Source organism: Hylobates moloch, unplaced genomic scaffold, assembly GCF_009828535.3.
Source record: "Hylobates moloch isolate HMO894 unplaced genomic scaffold, HMol_V3 SCAFFOLD_13, whole genome shotgun sequence".
NCBI lineage: Eukaryota > Metazoa > Chordata > Mammalia > Primates > Hylobatidae > Hylobates > Hylobates moloch.
This window is the reverse complement of record NW_026652288.1, coordinates 39,233,308-39,257,979: the sequence shown is the minus strand read 5'-3', so window position 1 is coordinate 39,257,979 and position 24,672 is coordinate 39,233,308. Positions and strand designations below refer to the sequence as shown.

Here is a 24,672-nt window from a genome sequence, read left to right as displayed (position 1 = left end):
CCTGGGGAACCAAAGTTTGCGGGGAAAGAACACATCGAAGTGCTTGTTGCAAACAAGAACCTCCTCTTTATTCCACATACAGAAGCTGTGTTTCCAGAGCTGGGAAAGGGCTTCGACCTGGCCCTACTTCTGTGTGGGCCTAGAGATGAAGGTCTAGGGCCGGGCGTGGTGGCTCACGCCTGTAATCCCAGCTACTTGGGAGGCTGAGGCATGAGATTTGCTTGAACCTGGGAGCGGAGGTTGCGGTGAGCTGAGATCACCTCATTGCACTCCAGCCTGGGCAACAAGAGTGAAACACCGTCTAAAAAAAAAAAAAAAAAAAAGAGAGAGAGAGAGAGAGAGATGAAGGTCTAGATCCTGGTAACCAGGCCTTTCTCCAGTTGGCAATGAAAAGTCCCAACCTCCACTCAGTCCCAAATTAGAGAGTGGGAGCAACGGTGTGTGTCAGTGCCTTGGTGAGATGAAGATCAGCTTCAGGCAGGCTCTTCCAGGCAAGTTCTAAGATCCCGTACCGGGCAATGCCCACGGGAAGAATGGTGCGCACACAATTCTGCCACGGGAGGGGTACTACACCCTGGAACTCCTGAGGACTTCTAGGAGTATGAGAACCGCCACAAAACAGGCAGCAGAACAGCCGTTCCCCGGGAACTAGCTCTGTGGCTTTTAGGGCCTCTTCGTAGATGATCTCTTGGGGTTGAGGTTTCTCTCTCATTAGCAGCTCCTGAAGCAGCTTCTGGATTCTGGGGGACTTAAGTTGGTACAGGTCCATGAGCTGGGAGAACTGTTCCATCCAAGCAGTGCTGTCTTTTGGATATCGCTGCCGCAGCATCCGCAAAACATGGTACAGTGCCACAAATGTCTCCCACAAAGGCAACTCTTCCTTTTTTTTAGAAATGGACGATGTCTTCTTCTCTAACTTGGGCAATTTGGGAAACCTGCATTCATCTTTAAAATCCCAGAAGTCCTTTTGAAACATCAGTGCCAGGGTTTGTTTTTCCACAGAGGCATGGGCACTTGGAAAAATGTCTCTTGTGGCAGGATAAAAGTATTGCATTTCCATCTCCTTGTGAGCAATGGATATCTGCTGTGCCCTCTCACTTCTGTAAGGTTCTCCTAGAAGATGCCAATTTTTAGCTCTTGGGTCTGGAATCCTCTTGGTAGCTAATGGGGACTTTTGTGTGGGGACAGCCAAAGGTTTTGGCCAGCTCTCCTTTTCCTTTGCTTTTATAGGAGGAATCACTTTCAGGTATTTTGGACTCATGGACTTTCTACTGGGTTTTGAGATCCTTGTGCCTTGTGACTCTAGGGCCTGTCTGTGATGGTACACGATGGCTTCAAGTTTGGCCAGATGCAGCCATTCTAAGTTTCCCTTTGAGGCGAGGTCTTTGAGCAGCTGGCATAGTCTATGGAAACCATCCCTGGAAAGCTGTTCTCCCACTTCCATTCGTTCTAGGACATGGCGGATCCACTCTACATCTGAGAGGCTTACGTCTGCATGTTGTTCCTTAGCTGGGATTTGGGAGAGAGGTAACTGTACCTCAGTCTGTCCCGTCACAGGTGGATGCTGCAAAAACCACTTCCACCAGGCACCTAGTGGTTTGTGTTGGAGTTCCTCAGCTTCCACGGTCCTCCTTAATATGTGGGACATAAATGGGGTCTTTAAGTCCTGTGCTTGGGACTCCAAAACTGTACCCAAAACATGTGGAGGTATGGGTTCATATTTTCCCATCACTTCTCTTTCTTTATCCATTGTCCCTGAGAATTTCCTGGGTATTTCAACTACGGTGGCCTTTTTATCTTCCCAGGATATTTGTTTCTCCAGCACTGGCACTGGTGTTTTCTCTTTCATCTCCAGAGCTGTTGACATCAGTTTCTTCAAAGGGCTTTTTAGAACTCCTAGTCTTATAGCCCTGCCTTTGACAGGAGGAACTCCTCTTAAAATGGAAAGGACTCTTTCCCTTCCTCTTAGGCTCTTTCTTCTTTGTTCTTGTAACTTAAATTGTTTTTCTTTTTTTACGATCTCTTTTTCCCTGTCCACCTCTTCTTCCAATGAGCAGCTCTCCTCTTCCTCTTCCTCATCACTCAAACTTTCTGTCTCTTCCTCACTCATAATTTCTTCTTTCTCCTCAAACACTTCTTCCTTCTCCTGAACTTCCTCCTTCTTCTTTTCCTTTTTTTTCTTCTTCTCCTCCTCCTCTTCTTTCTCCACTTGCTTCTCCTCCCCTTCCTGCTCCTCCTTCCTTTCCTCCTCTTCCTCCCTTTCCTCCTCTTCCTCCCTTTCCTCCTCCTCCTCAGAAGACAAACTCTCTTGCTTTTCTAGTTCATCTAACAGGCTTTCCATTTCTTCAGAAAAATGCTCTTCACTTTCCACTTCATCCACTTGACTGGAAAACTTTTCCTTTGGTTGGTCAACTCTCTTGGCCTCTTTCCTCTTTCTCCACCTTCGTTTAAGGAATGGGATTACCTCTTCTTCTTCTGTTCCTCCTTCCTCTTCATCATCCAGTATGACTTCTGAATGCTCTCTGGCCAATTTGCTCTCTTCCTCAGTCATTTTTTCTTCTTTGTTTATCATTCTTCTCATTTCCTTGGCCAGTCTTATCTGCTTCCGAGCCAGTTTCTTCTCATCTATAGTCAGTTCTGATGGTTTTTCAGAAAAATCCCACTCTTTGATACCCAGCTTACTCTGTTCTATATTCAATCTGCTCTCCTTAACAAAGAGTGCCCTCTTTATCTTTGTCATTTTTATTTCTTCCTGTGTTAGTTTCCTTTCATCCCTGGTTACTTTTTGAAGTGCCTTTAAGATTTTGTTCAGTTTTGCTGGTTCCTTGGAAAGGCTCTCCTTTTTTTTAATCAACTTCCTTGAAGCCTTGGCTAACTTTCTTTGCCCCTGGACAAATATTCTCTGTCCTCTAGTAAATTCCAGTTTTGCTTTGGCAATTTTGCTTTCCTCCGTGGCCAATATCCTGTCTTCATGTAGCAGTATCTTCTCCTCTAGTGACAATTTTCTCTCAAATAGTTCTTGTTCAACTTTAGTCATTTTCCTTTGTCTAGAAGTTTCTGGAGTCTCTCCCTTAGACAGTGTTTCCTTTCCCTCAACCAGTCTCATCTTCTCCTTGGCCAGTCTTTTCATTTCCAGGTTCAATGCCTTTTCTTCCTTAGCAATATCCAACTCTCCTCTGAGCCATTTCTTTCCTTGGACCATTGCCTTCTCCAGAGCTAATTTCATTTTTTCCTGGGCCAATTTCTCCTGTTTCTCGGCCAGACTATCCTCTACTTGGACCAATTTTTTCTCTGTTTCAGCCAGTTTCTCCTTCTTCTTGACCATGGTCTCCTTTTCCTGTGTCAGCTTCTCCTCTACCTGAGCCAGTATCTTCTTGAACATTCCCAATTTGTTCTTTACCTGCACTAATTGCTTTCTGCTGCGGGTGAGTCTTTCTCTGTTATAAAGTAGGTTCTCTTTCCTCTGAGCCAATTTTTCCTTCTCCTGGGCCAGATTCGTCTTTTCCTGAGCCAGATTCTTCTGGTACACTATCATCTTGTTCTTTGTGAGTTCTTCCATGCTGTTGGTCCATCTTTCCCTTTTCTGGGCCAGTTTCATCTTCTTCTCAATCAATTGCTCCCTTTTCTGTCCCAGTCTTTCCTCTTCCTCAGGCATTTTTTCCTTGTGCTGGGCCAGTTTCTCCTCTTCCTGGATCAGCAACTCTTCTTCCTGGGCCAGTTTTGTCTCTTCTTCAGACAGTTTTTCCCTTTGCCAGGCCAATGCCTCCTCTTCCTCAGCCAGTTTCTTCTTTTCCTCAACGAGTTTCTCCTCTTCCTGATTCAGTTCCTCTTCTTTCCAAGACAGTTCTTCCATGTCCCATTCCAGTTCCTCCATTTCCTGGGCCAGCTCCTTTTCTTGCCAGTCCAGATTTTGTTCCCTCTGGGCCAGTTCTTCCACTTTCTGGACCAATATGTTTTTCACCTCAGCCAGTTTCCCTCCTTTCTTTGCTAGTTTCTCTTCTTCTCTAGCCACTTTCTCCCATTTCTTGGCCAGTTTCTTCCTTTTCTGGGCCAATTTCTCCACCTCCTGGCTTAGCTTCTCCCCTCTTTGGGCCAGTGTTTCCTCTTTCTGGGCAAACTTACCCTCTGCCTGGGCCATTTCCCTGTCATCCTGGGTTATTTTCACATACGCCTGGGCCAGTTTTCTCTCTTCCTGGGCCAACTGTCTCTCTTCTTGTGCAAGTTTCTCTTCTTCTTGTGCTAATTTCCTCTCTTCTTGCGCTCGCTTTTTTTCAGCTCGGGCTCGTTTCCTGTGTATTCTGGCCCGTTTGTGTTCTTCTTGGATCTGTCTCTGCTCTTCTGTGACCTGCTGTTCTTTTTCTTCCCCCTCCCGAGACACTTCTTCCTCCAAAGTCACTTCTTCCTCCAAAGTCACTTCTTCCTCATCCTTGTACTGTTGCTCCTTGGACTTAGATGATAACATATTTTCCCAGACTTGTTTCCACTCCTCCCATTTCAGCTTCTTGTCCTCCTGAAGCATTTCCTCCTCTGGGGATAGCTTCTCTCCAGCCTGATGTAGTTTCTCCTCTTCCTGAAGAAGCCTCTTCTCCCATTCTTCCTTCCATGCCTTCCAGGATTTCCTTGTCTCACCATGGACCTGTTTCCACTCATCCCAGGACTTTTTCCAGTCCTGCCAAGATGGTGTCCTCTCAGTCATAACCGGTTTTCCTTCTTGTTTGACCACTTTCTCCTCTAGTGTGGCCATTTCCTCCACTTCCTCACTCATATCCCTCTCTTCTTTGGTCATTTCCCTCTTTATTTTTCCTACTTTTCTTTCCTTCTAGACAGCTTTCCTCTCTTGCTTTGGTGAGGTTTTCTTCTCTTCTTTCTTTGATATTTCTTTTCCCTTAGTTACATTACCTGGTTCTAAAAAAATAACTTTCTTTTTCATGCCCTTTTTCAAAATCACTTGGCATTCCTCCAAGCCCGGCATGTCTCTTGCTTTCTTTTGTGCTTGTTCTTCTTCCCTTGGCATCACTTCCTTGTGTCTGATCACCTCTTGGGTCACACCTTGTATCATGTCCTCTCTAATTGCTCCTTCCTGGATAAAAATTGGTTTCTCCTCTGGCGGGACTACATCCCAATCAAGTTCCTCAAGCAGAACTTTACTTTCTTTCTTCAATAGGGGGCAGATCTCCTGAAAGTGTTCCCAGCTGGGATGCCTATCTACCAGGGTCTCCTGAGCAAATGTCACTAGCTCAGCGTTTAGATTTTCTGACATTTTTGTTTGGGAACCAGATATCCTCAGGGTCATAAGACGACATAGATCGTCCCTCCATGATGAGCCATCTCCAGCGGTTGACCTGCGGCCAGATATTCCAGAGGCTCCCCGTCCTTGGATTTTAACCTTTTTAGTAACTGGCTGTTCCATTACAGGAGGTGTAGTTTCCTCAGTTATAACTTTGGCTTCTTTTCCCTTCTTCTTGTGCTTCTTTTTGAGTTTCTGAGCTGTTGCTTTCTTGTCTCTTTTGTCACGTATTTTCTGCAGCCTCTTCAGGGTCAATGCAACGTGATCCTTCGAGATATCTTCCTCTTGAGAATCAACATCTTTTGAGAGCTTTATTACACTGGTGCTTGAAGACCATTTGGAATGGACGGATGCTTCCTCCATCTCAACTGGTGCAGCCTCAGTCCCACTTTCATCCTCTAAGAGGCCTGGCTCTGTGCTCATCTGTTTAGAGTCTCTCTCTTTCGTCTTCTTGAGACCTCGCAACCATTTTCGGCCTGCAGGAAAAATCGAGAGATGGAGGTAAGCAAAGTATGGGAAGCTAAATGAAACCCTTCCCAATATTAGGTGTGAGCTAAGAAGAACTGTCATAAAAGAAGTAGCAACAGAGAGAGCTGAGGCCTTAAAAAAAAAAGCATTCTCTTTGCTTTATTCCTAGCCCCCTACTCCTGCCAAATCCTAGAGAGCTAGGCCTTAGAGTCTTCCCGAGTTTGAGTAGATCCTTCCTTAGAAAGTCTTTTTTCGGCCGGGCGCGGTGGCTCACGCCTGTAATCCCAGCACTTTGGGAGGCTGAGGCGGGTGGATCACGAGGTCAGGAGATCGAGACCATCCTGGCTAACACGGTGAAACCCCGTCTCTATTAAAAAATACAAAAAAATCAGCCGGGCGTGGTGGCGGGCGCCTGTAGTCCCAACTACTCGGGAGGCTGAGGCAGGAGAATGGCATGAACCCGGGAGGTGGAGCTTGCAGTGAGTCGAGATTGCGCCACTGCACTCCAGCCTGGGCGACAGAGCGACACTCCGTCTCAAAAAAAAAAAAAAAAGAAAGTCTTTTTTCTTTTCATTGCTTTCATAAAAATCAATTTTATTGAGGTATAATTTACATAGGATATACCTATTTTAAGCAAACAGTTTGATGAGTTTGAAAAATGTATACACTTTTGTAACTACTGCAATCACAATCAGGATATAAGGCATTTCTATTATCCCCCTAAATTCCCTCCTATATAGTGTCCCAGCCAACATCTATCTACCCTTAACCCCTGGCCCTAGGCAACCACTGATCTGCTTTCTGTGACTGTAGATTCATTTGCCTTTTCTAGGATTCCAAATAAATAGAATCATTAAAAAATGTGCTCTTTTGTGTCTGCTTTCTTTCAACAGTTTTTGAGATTCTTCCATGTTGTTGCATGTATCACTCTTTTTTATCACAGTAGTATTTCATTTTATGAATACACTATAATTTCCTTATCTATACACTTAAAAAAAATTATACTTTGAGTTCTGGGATACATGTGCAAAACGTGCAGGTTTGTTACATAGGTATATAGGTGCCATGGTGGTTTGCTGCACCCATCAACCCATCATCTACATTAGGTATTTCTCCTAATGCTAGCCCTCCCTTAGTCCTTCATCTGAGAGTGTCTTTTCTATGATGAGATCTTTCCACTTATCTCTCTTCCCACCTGGTATCTCTCTCTCTCTCTCTCTTTTTTTTTTTTTTTTTTTTTTTGAGATGAAGTTCACTCTGTCACCCAGGCTGGAGTTCAGTGGCAACATCTTGGCTCACTGCAATCTCCACCTCCTGGGTTCAAGTGATTCTCCTACCTCAGCCTCCCGAATAGCTAGGATTACAGGCACCCACCATCATGCCTGGCTAATTTTCGTGTTTTTAGTAGAGACGGGGTTTCACCATGTTGGCCGGGCTGGTCTTGAGCTCCTGACCTCAAGTGATCCGCCCACCTCGGCATCCCAAAGTGCTGGGATTACAGGCATGAGCCATCATGTCCCGCCAGCCCACCTAGTATCTCTTGATCCACTTTAACCCTAACTAACCTGCCTCTTGGGGACCCTGAGGCACGGACCAGATTACCCCTTACATACTATGCTTTTTGACCCCTGCTCGGCCTCGTCTTTGGCCTTTGCTGGGCTTGATGGCCACTTCAGATTCTTCAGAAACTGTAGGAGGTTTCAGGGAGGATTTAAGTTCAGAAGGCTTTGAGACATCTAAAGAAAAAGCCGGCTTTTCATCTCTATGTGACAGGGTCAGGTTTTCATTCAATCTCTGCTCCACTTGAGTGGAAAGGATTTGGAGATCTGTGGCCCGCATCCCCAGCAGATGGTCCAGGGGTTCCTCCCCGATCATCTCCTGCCTATGAAAGTCAAAGGAGAAGAAGGACTATGTTGAGTCAGGAACAAAAGGGAGAATGGGAAGCAAAAAACTGTTGTGGAACAGGCAGGAGGCTTGGCAAAGTGGCCAAGACAGATGGCATATGCAGAGGAAAATAATGGCTGAGACAAAAGAAACTATCTAGGAAGCCAAGATGGCAATGAATGGAGTGATCTGTATTGGAGGCTGTAGAAGCAGGAGAAAAGGATGAAAATGGAACTTGAAGAGGTAGCAGACACATAGGAAAAGCAATGGAGAAAGGGGTGAGCAGGCCAGGTATAGTGGCTCATGTCTGTACTCCTAGCACTTTGGGAGGCCAAGGTGGCAGGAAGATTGCTTGAGCCCAGGAGTTCGAGACCAGCCTGGGCAATATAGTGAGACTCTGTCTCTACAAACAATTAGCCAGTGTGGTGGTGTATGCTTGTAGCCCCAGCTACTCAGAAGGCTACGGCAGGAGGGTTGCTTGAGCCTGGGAAGCAGAGGTTGTAGTGAGCCAAGATCGCACCACTACACTCCAGCCTGGGCAACAGAGTAAGACCCTGTCTCAAAAAAAGAAGGAAGAGGAGTGAACAGTCAGGGGATTGTCAAGGATAGTCATCTAGGAGTGAGCAAAGGCTATGAGAAAGAAGAAACATCAGGGAGAATTAGTGAACAGGGATGAAGAAATAGCAAAGGAAAGGAGGGGGAAAATGGGGAATGGGGTGAAGCATTGAGGGAAGCACAAACTTACTGCATCTCCTGAAAAGTCTCTTGTTTCTGGATCAGCTGTAAGAGTGAAGTCCTAGAGTGGATTCCAATCTCAGCCATGAGGCTTAGGGTCTTGATCCTCACTCTTTCATCCTTGTCCATTAATCCTTGAGCCAGAGGCATGGCAAAAAGATGAGTAATCATTCCTAGACGCTTCAGCCCTTCCCAAGCTAGTTCTCGGATCAGCGGGTTGGAATTGGTTGTATCATCCAGTAGCCGATGAGCTGTCTCAGAGCGTAGGGCTGGAGACACCTGATAAGAGGCAAAGATTTGCCCTAGTGCACCAACACAGCACTGGTACTTCAGCAAGGAAGCATGGACCATAATATTGAGCATCGTCTCAATCATGCTATTGATGGTTATTTCACTCATCTTTCTTCCCAGCCAACTTCGGTTTGCTCCATCTGTAAGGACACTGTAGGTTACATCCTTGGAAAGTCTCATTTCTAGGAAGTCTTTATCCTCCTCCTTCTTCTTTGGATATTCTGTATTACTTATAGCTCTTGCCCTGCTGTGCCAGAAAAAGAATTCTTGAGACTTGTCCCATTCCAGCTCCCGCTGGGGTGCATGCAGGTTGCACTGTAGGTATACTGGGGTGCCCTCTGGCCAAAGACGGGCACGAATCACCGAATTGGGGATATAGCAATCAGGGGCAAAAAGCCATTCCCGCCCATGACCAAAGTAGTATCGCAATATCTGATAGGGGTTGAGTCCATCCCAGCTAGTCAGTTGTAGCTGGGGAGGAAGCACATAATGGCGTTGGTAACGTTTGCTCATCTGCATCCAATCTTCCATGTCCTGCAAAGAATAATGCATGGAGGAACGCAGTAACACTGGGCTCCCTTCCTCATCTTCTTCTATCACATGTGGCACAGAATGGTCAAAGGCAATGCCCCGGTTGTTGACAAGGTTCTCCAGACCCACTAATTTCTGTTGCGCTTGTCCAAGGTAGATGTACTTGGGCACAAACATGGTCTCAAAGGAGAAGAAGAAGCTTGGTATGAAAGGCTTAGGGACTTCCAGTACTTCATCTGATATGCTCATAAAGGAAAGCTGAGTCAACAGGGCTGGGGGAAGCAATTTTAAACAGGACACTAGGTAAAGACTCTGGTTAAAAGTCACAAGCAGGTCACCCCGGTCATTTGCAAAACAGAGTGGGCCAAAGTGCAGTGATGAGTCCAGAATGGCTATGAGTCTGCCACGGAAGTCCCAGATCCGAACAGAGCCATCGGCAGAACCTGTGACGAAAAGACTCAAGGAGAGGCAGACATCAAAGGATGTGATGGCACACAGGTGCAGAGGCAGTGTTTCTATGAATTTCAAGCCATTCTGTGACCCAGAGGACAGAAAATCATGGAACTTCCAGAGACGCAGGCAGTTTGTCTCTGTGATGGCACCCACAGACTTGGGCAAGAGTATCAGATGTGTTAGGTGACAGCTGCTGAGAATGCTGGCGAGAAGCCGCAGTTGTACTTTGACCCCATCAAGCACAGCTTCTGACAGGTGCACATAGTCATCCATTCCATAGGAACAGAGCAGAGAGTTTCCTTGACCACCAAAAATCCCTCCAGACAGCGTGGAGAGTGCCAGTACGGCGCCAAAGTGCATGAATTTTTCTAATCGAGCACAGCTGTGCTGGGAGAGCACTCTTATCACACCACTCTGGTGCCCAGAGAATATCAGTCCCTCTAGACCCCGCCCCAAGTTGAAATGCCCATAAGCCAGGCATTGTACAAAGTCCTGAGAATTTGGTGAGGTGCCCAAGAGATACTTGGCTGGGCAAGGGCAGCGGGTTGTGTCAAATACCAGAACCTCTGAGCTGCCTGTTGCTACAAAGAGCTCCTCTTTACCTGGGTCGTAGGCCCAATCCACAGCCCGGTCCAGGATCGAGAAGGGCCAGGTGATAACAAGAAGGTCCCCTGTTACTGGGGACACAAAGTGCAACAAGCCATCCTCGGTGGTACACAGGATCCGGAACCAGTTATTTCCACAGTAGACCCGACGCAACTGCTGGGGAGCAGAGCCACAGACATTGAAGAGGCTGTAGAAGCAGGGCAGGCGGCGCAAGGAAAAACTATGGGCAGTTTGGCAGAAGAAAGTAATGCTGTCAATAAACTGGAGCCGGTACAGCTCCTCGCCAAGCTCTAGCCGCCGAAGCAGGCTCCCTGAAGTCAGGTTCCACTCCTTGATTAGGCTGTCACTACCAGCTGTTAGCAGGGTGTGGCTCTCTGGTCGGCTGCGGATACAGATCACTCCTGATTGATGGGCCTGGAAACTGTGGAGTGGATGGCCCTGCTGGAGGCTCCAAACTTGAATTTCTCCAGCTTGGTTTCCAGCATAGAGAAAGCCCTGATCAAAACAGGTGAAGCAGCAGGTGATGGAGGAGCCGCTGCTGGTGGACGTGAACCTCTTTACCTCTCCCAGCTGGCCCTTGCCCTGGCGCATAATGACCCTCACCACCGTCTCACACAGGGCCAGGAGGGAGCCACTGGGACCATTCAGCACGATATCCTGGACAAGCTCATCACCTGGCATGGAGACCATGTGAGCTATTTGGAGGCCCATGCCACCTCGCTCAATGACCCAGGTCACCACTGCCCCCAGGATGCCAGACAGAAGCATCTTCATTTCCGGGTCATAGCAGAGGCAGCTGATGTTGAAGCGACAGGGCACTTTACTCAGGGGTTTGAATGCCTGAAAGTGGTCCCCAAAGAGTCGCAGGATCAGGTCACCACAGTAGACCACGAGGATATGAAAGGAACCTGTATGGACCATGGACTGGATGGGTGGCAGTCGTTCAGTCATGGAGAATGTTCTTTTCTCAACCAGGTCCTCAGTTTTGCTCTTCATCCATACTACAGCCTAGAAGAGAATAAGAAGGAAACTACCTAGGCCGGGCGAGGTGGTTCATGCCTGTAATCCCAGCACTTTGGGAGGCCGAGGCAGGTGGATCACCTGAGGTCAGGAGTTTGAGACCAGCCTGGCCAACATGGTGAAACCCCATCTCTACTAAAAATACAAAAATTAGCTTGGTGTGGTGGCAGCACCTGTAATCCCAGCTACTCGGGAGGCTGAGGCAGGAGAATCGCTTGAATTCGGGAGGCAAAGGCTGCAGTGAGCCAAGATTGGGCCACTGCACTCCAGCCTGGGTGACAGAGTGAGACTCCATCTCAAAAAAAAAAAAAAAAGATGAAACTGCCTAGAGCTGATGGTAGGGCAGAATATTCCCTTATTTCCCTATGTTTTGTGTTAAGGAGGAATTGGAGGACTCTAGAGTGATTTTATCCCTTGGTGATGGGAATTGGAAATACGGTAGAGGCAGGAATCCTAGGACCCTTTTCCTAACCTTGGTTTACTTCGGGGGAACCATACAACCTACTCAACATGGGGACTATAATTGGAGAAAGGATGAGGAGAGATTTCTGGTTCCAGACTACATTCATTCATGGGGAATATCTTCCTTTGTCAATCTGGGCTAACAGCTATATGGGCATGGTTCTTGGAGAATGGACCAAGAAGGGGAAGAAAGGCAGTCTTACTTGTGTTTCTTTTGTGCTTGATGTCACCCAAGAGAGGGAGGCGAAGAAGTGGGCATCACTGAAGTAATAGCATACACACGGCATATTTTGAGGATAGCGAGAATCTTTGAACAGTATCTGGGACCGGTCGCTCAGCACAACTAGTGAATTCTTTGGGTCTTCTGAAGGTTCCTGGAGAGAGGCGTGGCATAAACTAAGAGGCCAGGGCACAGAGGCACTAAATATATTCTCCCACAAGTCACAATTGGAGCAGTTCACAAAGTCATGCCTCCCACCCGAAGGACCTACTCCTGTTAAACTCACACGTGCATAACTTATCACCTGTGGCACAGCTATACTTCACAAGCATGTAACGAATCCCCCAATGCATGAGGGAACACAACCCTGCAGAGCCTCTGTGTGCAAATTTTATAGTGTGAACACAGGGAAAAGTGATGTTCTTTTCAACATGAAGTTAGCCACGCCTGCCCTCTAACATTCTTTTTTTTTTTTTTTTGGATGGAGTCTCACTGTGTTGCCCAGGCTGGAATGCAGTAGCGTGATCTCAGCTCACTGCAACCTCCACCTCCCAGGTTCAAGCGATTCTCCTGCTTTAGCCTCTCAAGTAGCTGGGACTACAGGCACATGCCAGCAGGCCCTGCTAATTTTTTGTATTTTTAGTAGAGATGGGGTTTCACCATGTTGGCCACGCTGGTCTCGAACTCCAGACCTCAGGTGATCCGCCCGCCTCGGCCTCCCAAAGTACTGGGATTACAGGCATGAGCTACTGCGTCTGGCCCCCTCTAACATTCTTGCTTGTGTCTAGAAGGTACATGTACCATAAAAGACACAATATTTAACAGAATAGTCAGGCAAGTACATCACCTTACACCCACATGGAATATGACAGAGTCTCCCAAAGTCAGTGCAGCTCTGGGTTACTGAAGCTTAAAGCTGCACTAAGTGAGACTCTTGGGACGCCCTATCTGGCCTTTAAATTTGACAGAGGACAAGCATTTGTACAACATATATATTATCCCACGGTGATAGAGCATGTGCTATGAAACGTGCATCTGGGATCCTGTTTTTTGTTTTGTTTTTTTGAGACAGGATCTCGCTCTGTGGCCCCAGGCTGGAGTGCAGTGGCCTGATTTCGGCTCATTGCAACCTTTGCCTCCCGGGTTCCAAGTGATTCTCCTGCCTCAGCCTCCCAAGTAGCTGAAACTACAGGCACGGGCTACCACACCAGGCTAATACTTTGTATTTTTAGTAGAGACGAGATTTCACCATGTTGCCCAGTGTGGTCTTGAACTCCTGAGCTCAAGTGATCTGCCTACCTCGGCCTCGCAAAGTGCTGAGATTACAGGCATGAGCCACCACGCCTGGCCCTGGGATCCTTGTATGCAGAGCCAACCATAGCAAAACTGAGCTTGGCAACTGTTCTCTCTGGTGCCTCCTCCCCTGTTTTGTTTTTTTTGGTAGCTAATTATGGATTTTATCTCTCAGCCAGGTGCGGTGGCTCATGCCTGTGATCCCAGCACTTTAGGAGGCCGAGGCAGGCAGATTGCCTGAGCTCAGGAGTTCACGACCAGCTTGGGCAACATGGTGAAACCCCGTCTCTACTAAAAATACAAAAAATTAACTGGGCGTGGTGGCGTGCGCCTGTAGTCCCAGCTACTTGGGAGGCTGAGGCAGGAGAATTGCTTGAACCTGGGAGGCTGAGGTTGCAGTGAGCTGAGATCATGCCACTGCACTCCAGCCTGGGCGACAGAACGAGACTGTGTCTCAAAATAAATAAAATAAAATAATAGAAAAACTCTCTTTCCAGAAGGTCAGTTCCTCTTACAATCCTCCAGAGTGTCCACTTTCCACTATCAAAATGTCCTTGGGAGAAGTCTGTGACTCATGAAAATTGATGGCCTACCTCCTGCTAAGGTGGTGACTATCTTTATAGTATACCCTGTTTGCTTCCTGTTCTCAAGGACAATCTGTGGCTCTTCTGAAATGCTCATGACTGTAAGACAGGTAGCAGCCAACCTATAATATGTTTATGTCCTACATATACATTACCTTGCTTTTATTTATGGTGTCATTTAGGAGGAGTTTTAAATCTTTCCACAGGGGAATGAGCCTGGGGGAAGACATCACCGTCAGACTCCCTTGGCCCTCCTGAGGACTGTTGCTTAAAAACCTGTGGGAATCCAAAAGAGCCCGGCTTAGTCACTGCCATTTTCCGAGGAGCTGGGAATCAGGAAGCAAGAACAATGAACTCATGTTTATTGAACACCTTCTGAAAGTCAGGAACTGTGCACAAGACATACCTTCTCATTTCATCCACTCTACAGCCCAGTAAGGTAAGCATTATCTCATTTTATAGATGAGAAAACTGAGGCTTGGAGAGAGCAAATGGGGAGTGAATCTTAGCGTGTTCCTATCATAACCCAGTAACATATATGGGTGAGAGAACCAGAGAAACCAAGAGACAGGCTGGGAAAGAATACTCTCACAGGCAAACAATAGTCCTTCACATTTTGTGGTGTGTCCGGAGAGCATTTTGTGAAGACTGTGGGTTCTCAAAGTATGGTCCCTGGACCTCCTGAACCAGGATTCCTGGGGGTAAGTTTTATTTTATTTTATTTATTTATTTATCTATCTATTTTTGAGACAGAGTCTCGCTCTCTGTACTCCAGGCTGGAGTACAGTGGCCCAATCTTGGCTCACTGCAACCTCTGCCTCCCAGGTTCAAGCGATTCTCCTGCCTCAGCCTCTCGAGTAGCTGGGATTATAGGCACGTGACACCACGCCCACCTAACTTTTGTATTTTTAGTAGAGATGCGGTTTCACCATGTTGGCCAGGCTGGTCTTGAACTCCTGACCTCAGGTGATCCACATGCCTCAGCCTCCCAAAGTGCTGGGATGACAGGCGTGAGCCACTGCGCCCGGCCACCTGGGGGTAAGTTTAAAAAAAAAAAATAAAGCTGGGCACGGTGGCTCATGCCTGTCATCCCAGCACTTTGGGAGGCCAAGACGGGCAGATCACGAGGTCAGGAGATCAAGACCATCCTGGCTAACACGGTGAAACCCCGTCTCTACTAAAAAATACAAAAAATGAGCCGGGTGTGGTGGTGGGCGCCTGTAGTCCCAGCTACTCAGGAGGCTGAGGCAGGAGAATGGCATGAACCGGGGAGGCAGAGTTTGCAGTGAGCCGAGATCGCGCCACTGCACTCCAGCCTGGGTGACAGAGTGAGACTCCATCTCAAATAAATAAATAAATAAAAATTTAAAAATCAGGTGATCCTCCTGCCTCAGCCTTCCAAGTAGCTGGGACCACAGGCATGCACCACCATGCCTGGCTAACTTTTCAAACTTTTTTTTTTGTAGAGATGGGATTTTGCTTTGTTGCCCAGGCTGGTCTTGAACTCCTGGGTTCCAGCTTTAGCCTCTCAAAGTGCTGGGAATACAGGTGTGAGCCACAACACCGACCTGTAGGTGTTAAAATGCATATTCCTGGGCTCCCCCCCAGACCTACTGAATCACAACCATGGAAGTGGGACCCAGGAACCTCCACTTGTAATTAACTCCCTGGGTGATTCTACTGACATTTCCTCCTGAAAAAGGAACTGGAGCTACGGGGCACCCAGGACTAAGAGTCAGCCCCAGCTAGCATGTATGGAGAGAAGATCCAGCCATTTGGCCTTGCAGGCTTCCCTGGCTGTGTAGAATCAGGTAGCGCCTTTTGTTTTTTTTGAGACAGAGTTTCGCTCTTGTTGCCCAGCCTGGAGTGCAATGGCACAATCTTGGCTCACTGTAACCTCCGCCTCCTGGGTTCAAGTGATTCTCCTGCCTGTCACTACTGGTGGAACAATTGGCTAGTTTTTCCTCATTTGTAAAATGAAAATGCCACTGTTGCTTATGTTACAGGATTGTTGCAAAGATTAAATAGGATCATTTATGTGAAAACCCTTTTAAGCATACTCTGAAGTGACAGACACTTACGACTGCTGTTTGTAGGCTGGCCTAGTTCTCAGACAGGTGACACTCTATTTCCTTCCAACTCATACTTTGTGCTTTTCAGCTGCTCTGGAAACATGACAGTTAAATTTACAGTCTGGCCAGCAGAGGGCAACGGAGGCCAACGTTGCCTGCCAGATGTAGACGAACCTCATCCCTTTAGAGAAATGGTGGGAACTTGTTAGAAATGCAAATTATTGGGCCCCACCCTAGACCTACTCAATTGGAAATTCTGAGGTTAAGGCCCATCAATGAGTTGTTGTTTGTTGTTGTTGTTGTTGTTGTTGTTTTGTTTTTAAGAGATAGGGTTTTGGCTCGGCACCGTGGCTCATGCCTGTAATCCCAGCACTTTGGGAGGTGGAGGAGGATAGATCACCTGAGGTCAAGAGTTCGAGACTAGCCTGGCTAATATGGTGAAACCCCGTCTCTACTAAAAATACAAAAATTAGCTGGGTGTTGTGGCAGGCGCCTGTAATCCCAGCTACTCTGGAGGCTGAGGCAGGAGAATCGCTTGAACCCAGGAGGCAGAGGCTGCAGTAAGCCGAGATTGTACCACCACACTCCAGCCTGGGAAAGAGCGAGACTCAGTCTCAAAAAAAAAAAAAAAAAAAAAGAAAAGAAAAGAAAAAAAGAGACGAGGCTTTGCTCTGTTGCCCAGGCTGTAGTGCAGTGGCACCATCATAGCTCACTGCAGCTTTGAACTCCAGAGCTCAAGTGATCCTCCCACTTCAGCCTCCCACATGCTAGGACTACAGGCATGTGCCACCACACCTGGCTAGTTTTTGTTTCTTTGTTTTGTTTTTATAGGGACAGGGTCTCACTATGTTGTCCAGGCTGGCCTTGAGCTCCTGGTCACAAGTGATTCTTCTACCTTGGCCTCCTAAAATGCTGGGATTTCAGGCATGAGCCACTACGCCTGGCCTATTTTGTTTTTTTGTTTCAATTTTTGTAGAGATGGGAGTGGGGGTGGGGTAGGGATGAGGGGGTGTCACTATGCTGTCCAGGCTGGTCTCTAACTCCTGGCCTCAAGCTTCAGCTTCCCAAAGCCTCAGCTTCCCAAAGTGCTGGCATTACAGGCATGAACCGTTGCACCTTGCTTCAACAATAACCAAAATGTGAAAAACACTGGTTTAGAGAACTATTGGAGTCCCAATTCATTTGGCCTGGGCTTCCTGAAGCAAGGTCAGCAGAACACACCTTCTGGTATGGCTAAGCCGAGGCTCTGTGTTGCCACAGAGACTTGCTCACTGGATTTGGGATGGGGGAAAGCAGCAGGCAAAACTTACCATCATCATCTCACATGCATACAGTGGGTGAGAGCCCAGAGAAAAGCTTTCAACATCAATCATTTCGTTAGTTCTTGAAAGAATCCTGAGAGGCAGATATCATCATCTCCATTGTACAAAAGAGGAACATGAACTCAAAGAGGAAAAGGGATGTGTTTGAGACTACAAAGGGCAGATCAAGACTAAGATCCACCAGGTACAGTGGCTCATGCCTGTAATCCCAGCACTTTAAGAGGCTGAGGTGGGTGGATCACGAGGTCAGGAGTTCAAGAACCAGCCTGGCCAATATTGTGAAACCCTGTCTCTACTAAAAATACAAAAATTAGCCGGGCACGGTGATGGGCGCCTGTAACTCCAGCTACTCGGGAGGCTGAGGCAGGAGAATCGCTTGAACACGGGAGGCAGAGGTTGTAGTGAGCCGAGATCACGCCACTGCACTCTAGCCTCGGTGACAGAGCAAGACTCCGTCTCAAAAAACAAAAAAAAACAAAAACAAACAAACAAACAAAAAGACTAAGATCCAATCCACAGTTCAAGATTCTTCTACTATATCAGAGGAGGAAGAGGTTTTGCTGGCTGATGCTAAGAAGGCTCTCTGATCCACAAATCCACTCACAATGGGAACTTGGGACTGGCTGGCAGCACACACCATCCTGTCTCTTTCCACGCTCCCCAGACTGCATGCTGCCCTCCTGCGACAGCTGTCTCCATTCTGTTCTACTCAACCCTGCACTTGCTGCTCATTCTGAATGCCTTTCAGGCTCTAGTTGATCTGCTTCAGATCCTGCACAGCAGTGGAGGCCCCTGTGGGAGTTACCCCAGACCAAAGTGGGAGGCTCACTCACTTGCGGCCAGAAGTTCAAGGCCAGCCTGGGCAACATAGTGAGACCCTGTCTCTACAAAAAAAAAAAAAAAAAATTAGCCAGGCATGGTGGCATGTGCCTGTGGTCCTAGCTATTTGGGAGGCTGAGGTGGGAGGATCACTTGAGCTCAGGAGGTTGAGGCTGCAGTCAGCTATGATGGCCCCACTGCTTGCCAGCCTGGGTGACAGAGCAAAATCCTGTCTTAAAAAAAAAAAAAAAAAAAGGCCAGGTGCAGTGGCTCACGCCTGTAATCCTAGCACTTTTGGAGGCTGAGGTGGGTGGATCACCAGGTGCAGTGGCTCACGCCTGTAATCCCAGCACTTTTGGAGGCTGAGGTGGGTGGATCATGAGGTCAGGAGTTCAAAACCAGCTTGGCCAACATGGTAAAACCCTGTCTCTACTAAAAATACAAAAATTAGCCAGGCATGGTGGCGGGTGCCTGTAATCCCAGCTACTCGGGAGCCTGAGGCAGAGAATTGCTTGAACCCAAGAGGCGGAAGTTGCAGTGAGCCGAGATTGCAGCACTGCATTCCAGCCTGGGCGATAGGGCGAGACTCTGTCTCAAAAACAAAACAAAACAAAAAACACCAAACAACAACCACAACTCAGAGTTACCCCACTGGCCCCTTCTTGCGGCCCCGGAGCTGCTGAGAGAGTAGTCATTTGTAACAAATTTGCAGTCACTGCCATCACTTCCCATATTCCAAATAGCTCCACTGGGTCCCACTTCTCTTGACCGGCCTACAAAGAGCAAGTGGTTGGGACTATTTGGGGGAATATTTCTAGGTGATGAGTGAGAAGGAGGACTTTCAAACCCCAAATCTCTACATTTATTTAATTTTTTGTGTTGTTGTTGTTGTTTTGAGACAGGGTCTTGCTGTTGCCCAGGCTGGAGTGCAGTGGTAGAGTCACAGTTCACTGCAGCCTCAAACTCCTAGGCTCAACCAACCCTCCTGCCTCAGCCTACCGAGTAGCTGGGACCACAGGCACATAGCCCCATGCCTGGCTAATTTTTAAAAAACTTTTTGTAGATACAGGGTCTCCCTATGTTGCTTAGGTGGTCTCCAACTCCTGGGCTCAAGCGATCCACCTGCCTCAGCCTCCCGAAGTGCTGGGATTACAGGTATGAGCCACTGCACCTGGCCCTCTATGTTTATTTCCTTATTTATTTATTTGCCACTTTTTCCCACACCATAGACCAGTCTCCTTGGGTTAGCCTCAGAGGATGACATTCAACTCCCTAATCCCAGTACCTGTCCTTAAAAGCAAGTTTGTAGTGAGCTCCAGATGCTTTAATCTCAACAGTCTTGTTTAATATCTTTTATTTCTTTTTTCTTTTTTATTTTTTTTGAGACGGAGTCTCACTCTGTCGCCCAGGCTGGAGTGCCGTGGCACTATCTTGGCTCACTGCAACCCCCACCTCCGGAGTTCAAGCGATTCTCCTGCCTCAGCCTCCTGAGTAGCTGGGATTACAGGCATGCATCACCATGCCCAGCTACTTTTGTTTTTTTTTTTTTAGTAGAGACGGGGTTTTACCATGTTGGCCAGGCTGGTCTCGAACTTCTGACCTCAGGTCATCCGCCCGCCTCAATCTCCCAAAGTGCTGGGATTACAGGCGTGAGCCACCATGCCCGGCTGATTGTTTAATATCTTAACGCAAAGATAATCTAATGAGAGAATTCAAGCTCTGTGGCTAATTTAGCGTGAGGGGCATTTGGGACCAACGAATGTTATTCCTGCTGACTGTGGAGACAAACCAGGTCCATGACCGGGTGTTGACACTGGAACTATACTCCTTTTCTTAGCACCAGTCCACTGTAAGTTACCATGTTAGTACCTGAGGAAAGGCCAACCTCCCACGAGTTTTGTCTTGTTAAAGAGAGTTGACTCTAGGGGGCGCTGCACTCCACAACACGGTCAGGCTCCTGGGCTCCCTTTGGCTCACTTGTTGGCTCCAATGAGCTCTGTTACAGGTGTGTGTGAGGGGATCCAGGCAGGTTTCTTGCTCCCTAGAGCTTACAGTCATCAAAGAAGAGATATAAAATGGATTACACTGGGAAATTCTAGGTGATGGGTTATATTATCCTTTAGAACTTTTCTGCAACTTTTAATTTTCTCAAATTAAATTGCAAATTAAATTCAGTTTTAAGAAGGAAAAGTATGAAGTGCTTTGAGTACATATAATGAGGAGACCTGGCCACCCAAAAGGAAGGTGATGAGTGCGCCACACTGTGAGACAGGGCCCTGCATGGATTATATAACCTTGCAGGTGGTCTCACATTTGGGCACAGGGGTGCAGAAAGTCCAGCTGGTATCAGAAGGGCCTAATTAGTTGACTGTAAAGTCAGAGGGGCAACCTAGGCTTACTTGGTTATTTGAATGACATTACTGATAAGGAGCCCAAGTTTGTCCCCAGGGCCTGGGAGTGCTACTCTGGCCTTCAGGTGGCTGCATAGCTAGGGCTGGGGGTGGAATGCATTTAACTTTCTTAATGGGAAGAAATAATTTTCCAGGCTGACAAACATACATTAACAGGGTGGGCTAGTTTCTGTTGGATGGAAGAGTTACGCTGGATCTCTGAGAAGTAATGACAGTATCCAGGATTAATTAGGTTGTAAAGTAGTAACCAGGCGTTTTACATATCTTTTCATTCTTATTTATTTTGAGACAGGGCCTCACTCTGTCACCCAGGCTGGAGTGCAGTGGCACGATCATGGCTCACTGCAGCCTCAACCTCTCTGGCTCAAGTGATCCTCCTGCCTTAGCCTCCTGAGTAGTTGGGACTACAGGCTAGTGCTATCACACCTGGCTAATTTTTGTACTTTTTGTAGAGATGGGGTTTCACCATGTTGCCCAGGCTGGTTTCAAACTCCTGGCCTCAAAGAATCCACTTGCGGCCGGGCGCGGTGGCTCACGCTTGTAATCCCAGCACTTTGGGAGGCCGAGGCAGGCGGATCACGAGGTTAGGAGATCGAGACCACGGTGAAACCCCGTCTCTACTAAAACTACAAAAAAATTAGCCGGGCGTGTTGGCGGGCGCCTGTAGTCCCAGCTACTCGGAGAGGCTGAGGGAGGAGAATGGCGTGAACCCGGGAGGCGGAGCTTGCAGTGAGCCGAGATTGCGCCACTGCACTCCAGCCTGGGCGACAGAGAAAGACTCCGACTAAAAAAAAAAAAAAGAATCCACTTGCCTCACCCTCCCAAAGTGTTGGGATTACAGGTGTCAGCCACCGCACCCAGCCAATTTGGTTTAATTCTAACGACTTAGCTATTATACTCCCTGCAATTAAACAACTTTTTTTGTTTGTTTTGTTTTGTTTTGAGTTGGAGTCTCACTCTGTCGCCCAGGCTGGAGTGCAGTGGCGCCATTTCGGCTCACTGCAAGCTCTGCCTCCCAGGTTCACACCATTCTCCTGCCTCAGCCTCCCGAGTAGCTGGGACTACAGGCGCCCGCCACCATGCCCGGCTAATCTTTTGTATTTTTAGTAGAGACCGTGTTTCACCATGTTAGCCAGGATGGTCTCGATCTCCTGACCTCGTGATCCACCCGCCTCGGCCTCCCAAAGTGGTGGATTACAGGCATGAGCCACTGTGCCCAACCATTAAACAACTTTTAAAAATGGACATGTTTAGCCGGGCGCCTGTAGTCCCAGCTGCACGGAGAGGCTGAGGCAGGAGAATGGCGTGAACCCGGGAGGCGGAGCTTGCAATGAACCGAGATTGCGCCATTGCACTCCAGCCTGGGCGACAGAGCGAGACTCCGTCTCAAAAAAAAAAGGACATGGTAAAATATGAAAATGTACTAAGGAGCAGATAAGGGAAAAAAAGTCACCTTTGCACACCTGACCATCTGTCCTTCTGCTTCCCCTTCCCAGAAGTAACTCTGGTTGTGTCTTTCTTTTGTGTGTGTGTGTGTGTGTGTGTGTGTGTGTGTGTGTGCTTTTTTTTTTTTTGAGGTGGCGTCTCTGACTGTCGCCAGGCTGGAGTGCAGTAGCGCGATCTCGGCTCACTGCAACTTCTGCCTCCTGAGTTCAAGTGATTCTTGAGCCTCAGCCTCCCTAGTAGCTGGGATTACAGGCGTGTGCCACCACACCCAGCTAATTTTTTTGTATTTTTAACAGAGATGTCGTTTCGCCATTTTGGCCAGGCTGGTCTCAAACTCCTGACCTCAAGTGATCCGCCCACCTCCCAAAGTGCTGGGATTACAGGTGTGAGCCACTGCGCCTGGCCTTTCTTGTGTGTTTCTAAAGGTGTTCTGTACATACGCAAGCACATATATAAAAATATTTTTCTTTTTTTTTTGAGACGAAGTCTTGCTGTGTTGCCCAGGCTGGAGTGCAGTGGCGCCATCTTAGCTCACTGCAAGCTCCGCCTCCCAGGTACATGCCATTGTCCTGCCTCAGTCTCCCGAGTAGCTGGGACTACAGGTGCCCGCCACCATGCCCGGCTAATTTTTTCTATTTTTTAGCAGAGACGGGGTTTCACCCTGTTAGCCAGGATGGTCTCAATCTCCTGATCTCATGATCCACCCGCTTTGGCCTCCCAAAGTGCTTGGGATTACAGGCGTGAGCCACTGTGCCCGGCCAAAAATATTTTTCTTATGCAAGTGATAATATACTATATACACTGTTATTCACCTTTTTTTCTCTTAATGTACCTTTAAGATTAATTCATATTAATACATATAACTCTGTTTCATTTCTCAACAGTTACTAGCTGCAGGGTATTCCACTGTGTGGCTGAACTATCATTTATTTATCCAAATTTCTATTAATGGACATTCGGTAGTTCCCAACCTTTTGCTACTGCAGCTAATGCCGCAAATGAATATCTTTGTTAGTGCCTCATAACATTTTAATTTTATTTGATTTTAATTAACTTAAATTGTAGAACTGAGGCCAGGCATGGTGGCTCACGCCTGTAATCCCAGCACTTTGGGAGGCCGAGGCTGGTGGATCACATCAGGAGATCGAGACCATCCTGGCCAACATGGTGAAACCCAGTCTCTACTAAAAATACAAAAATTAGCTGGGTGTGATGGCACGTGCCTGTAATCCCAGCTACTCGGGAGGCTGAGGCAGGAGAATCACTTGAACCAGGAAGTCGGAGGTTGCAGGGAGCCGAGGTGGCGCCACTGCACTCCAGCCTGGCGACAGAGTGGGACTCTGTCTCAAAAAAAAAAAAAATGTAGAACTGAAGCAATGAAAACATTTTTCCATTAACCTAACTTGGAATAATATTTTGGATATATTTCGGTTAAATAAAGTATTAAAATTAATTTCATAGCTGGGTGAGATGGCTCATGCCTATAATCCCAGCACTTTGGGAGGCTGAGGTAGGAAGATGTCTTGAGGCCAGGAGTTCAATACCAGCCTGGGCAACATAGCAAGAAAAAAAAAGTAAGTAAATAATAATGATAAAATGAATTTTACCTGTTTATGTAAAATTTAAAATTGCATATGTGGCTTGCATTACACATAAAAACACACACATATATAATTTTCTTTTTTTTTAAAGAGGGTTCTGCTCTGTCGCCCAAGCTGGAGGGCAGTGGTGCAATCATGGTTCTCTGCAGTCTCAAACTCCTGGGCTTAAGCAATACTCAGCCTCTTGAATAGCTGGGACTATGGCCACGTGCCACCACGCCTAGCTAGTTTTTTAGGTTTAGTAGAGATAGGGTCTTGCTATGTTACCTGGCCAACTCCTGGCCTTAAGTGATCCTCCTGCCTCGGTGGCTCAAAGTGCAGGGTATATTTCTCTTAGCGAGTATTGCTCTACATTGTCGTAGTCTGGTGGTGGCCTGATATCCCTACTGGACTGAAAGCTCCCTGAAGGTAGGACTCCAGTCTGTCTGGATTTCTCTTGTGTCTCCATAATCACCCAACCTGACATGCAATAGGTGCTTAATCCATTTTTGTTGAATGAGTGGAAAAATGTGCTCTCCCAGGAAGAAACATATGCTTCCCAGCTTCAGGTGTTAGTGAACATCTTCCTAGAAGGCAGGCTGAGGCGGAAAGGGTATTGACTCCGGCTTCTCCACCAGAGGACCTTACAATTCTAGTCAATTCCTTCGGTAACTCTTATGGAGGAGTGGCAATATACATTAAAAAAGGAGTGTGTGTTGCAGGGTATTCCGCTGCTTGGTCATGTCACCAGGTGGATTAAATTTGGACAAAATTTCCCAAGGTGTAGTTACTCTACAAACACTAGTTACCCTCAGGAATGTGCGATCAACAAAAGAATGCAAGATAACAAGGCCCCTAGGCAGCCCCTGAGTCTTGTGGTTCCCGTCGAAGGCAGAGCTCTGGAGCCGCCTACGCCCGGCAGAGGCGACTACACTTGGGGCCCCTCACCCTCGGGCCTCCTGCCCGGCGGGGGGAAGGCAGGGCGTCTCCGTCTCAAAGCATGGGCTGCGCCTGTTACCTGCGACAGGACTCCCGACAAGGGACGGCTACGGCGTGTGCACTCAGCAGCTCCTAGAGCTAGGGGCAGCGACTAAGAAGCTACCTGGCGGATGCTGCGAGAGGACTCTGCCCACAGAACGGTTGGTCCCCAACCCCGCAGCCGGCGGACTCCCCGAGGCCAGGGGTCTG

The 24,672-nt window shown here is 47.6% G+C and overlaps 1 protein-coding gene across 1 annotated transcript; it reads right to left on the bottom strand.

Annotated features, from left to right (window-relative positions):
- Positions 1 to 43: 43 nt before the first annotated feature.
- WDR87 (WD repeat domain 87) lies at positions 44 to 24,639 on the bottom strand. The gene is given in 6 exon segments (XM_032173070.2): positions 44 to 5,763; positions 7,369 to 7,637; positions 8,385 to 11,263; positions 11,941 to 12,111; positions 13,990 to 14,110; positions 24,587 to 24,639. Coding segments are annotated over 5 exon segments (8,739 nt in total). The 5' UTR covers positions 14,065 to 14,110; positions 24,587 to 24,639; the 3' UTR covers positions 44 to 418.
- Between the last annotated feature and the right edge of the window lie 33 nt (positions 24,640 to 24,672).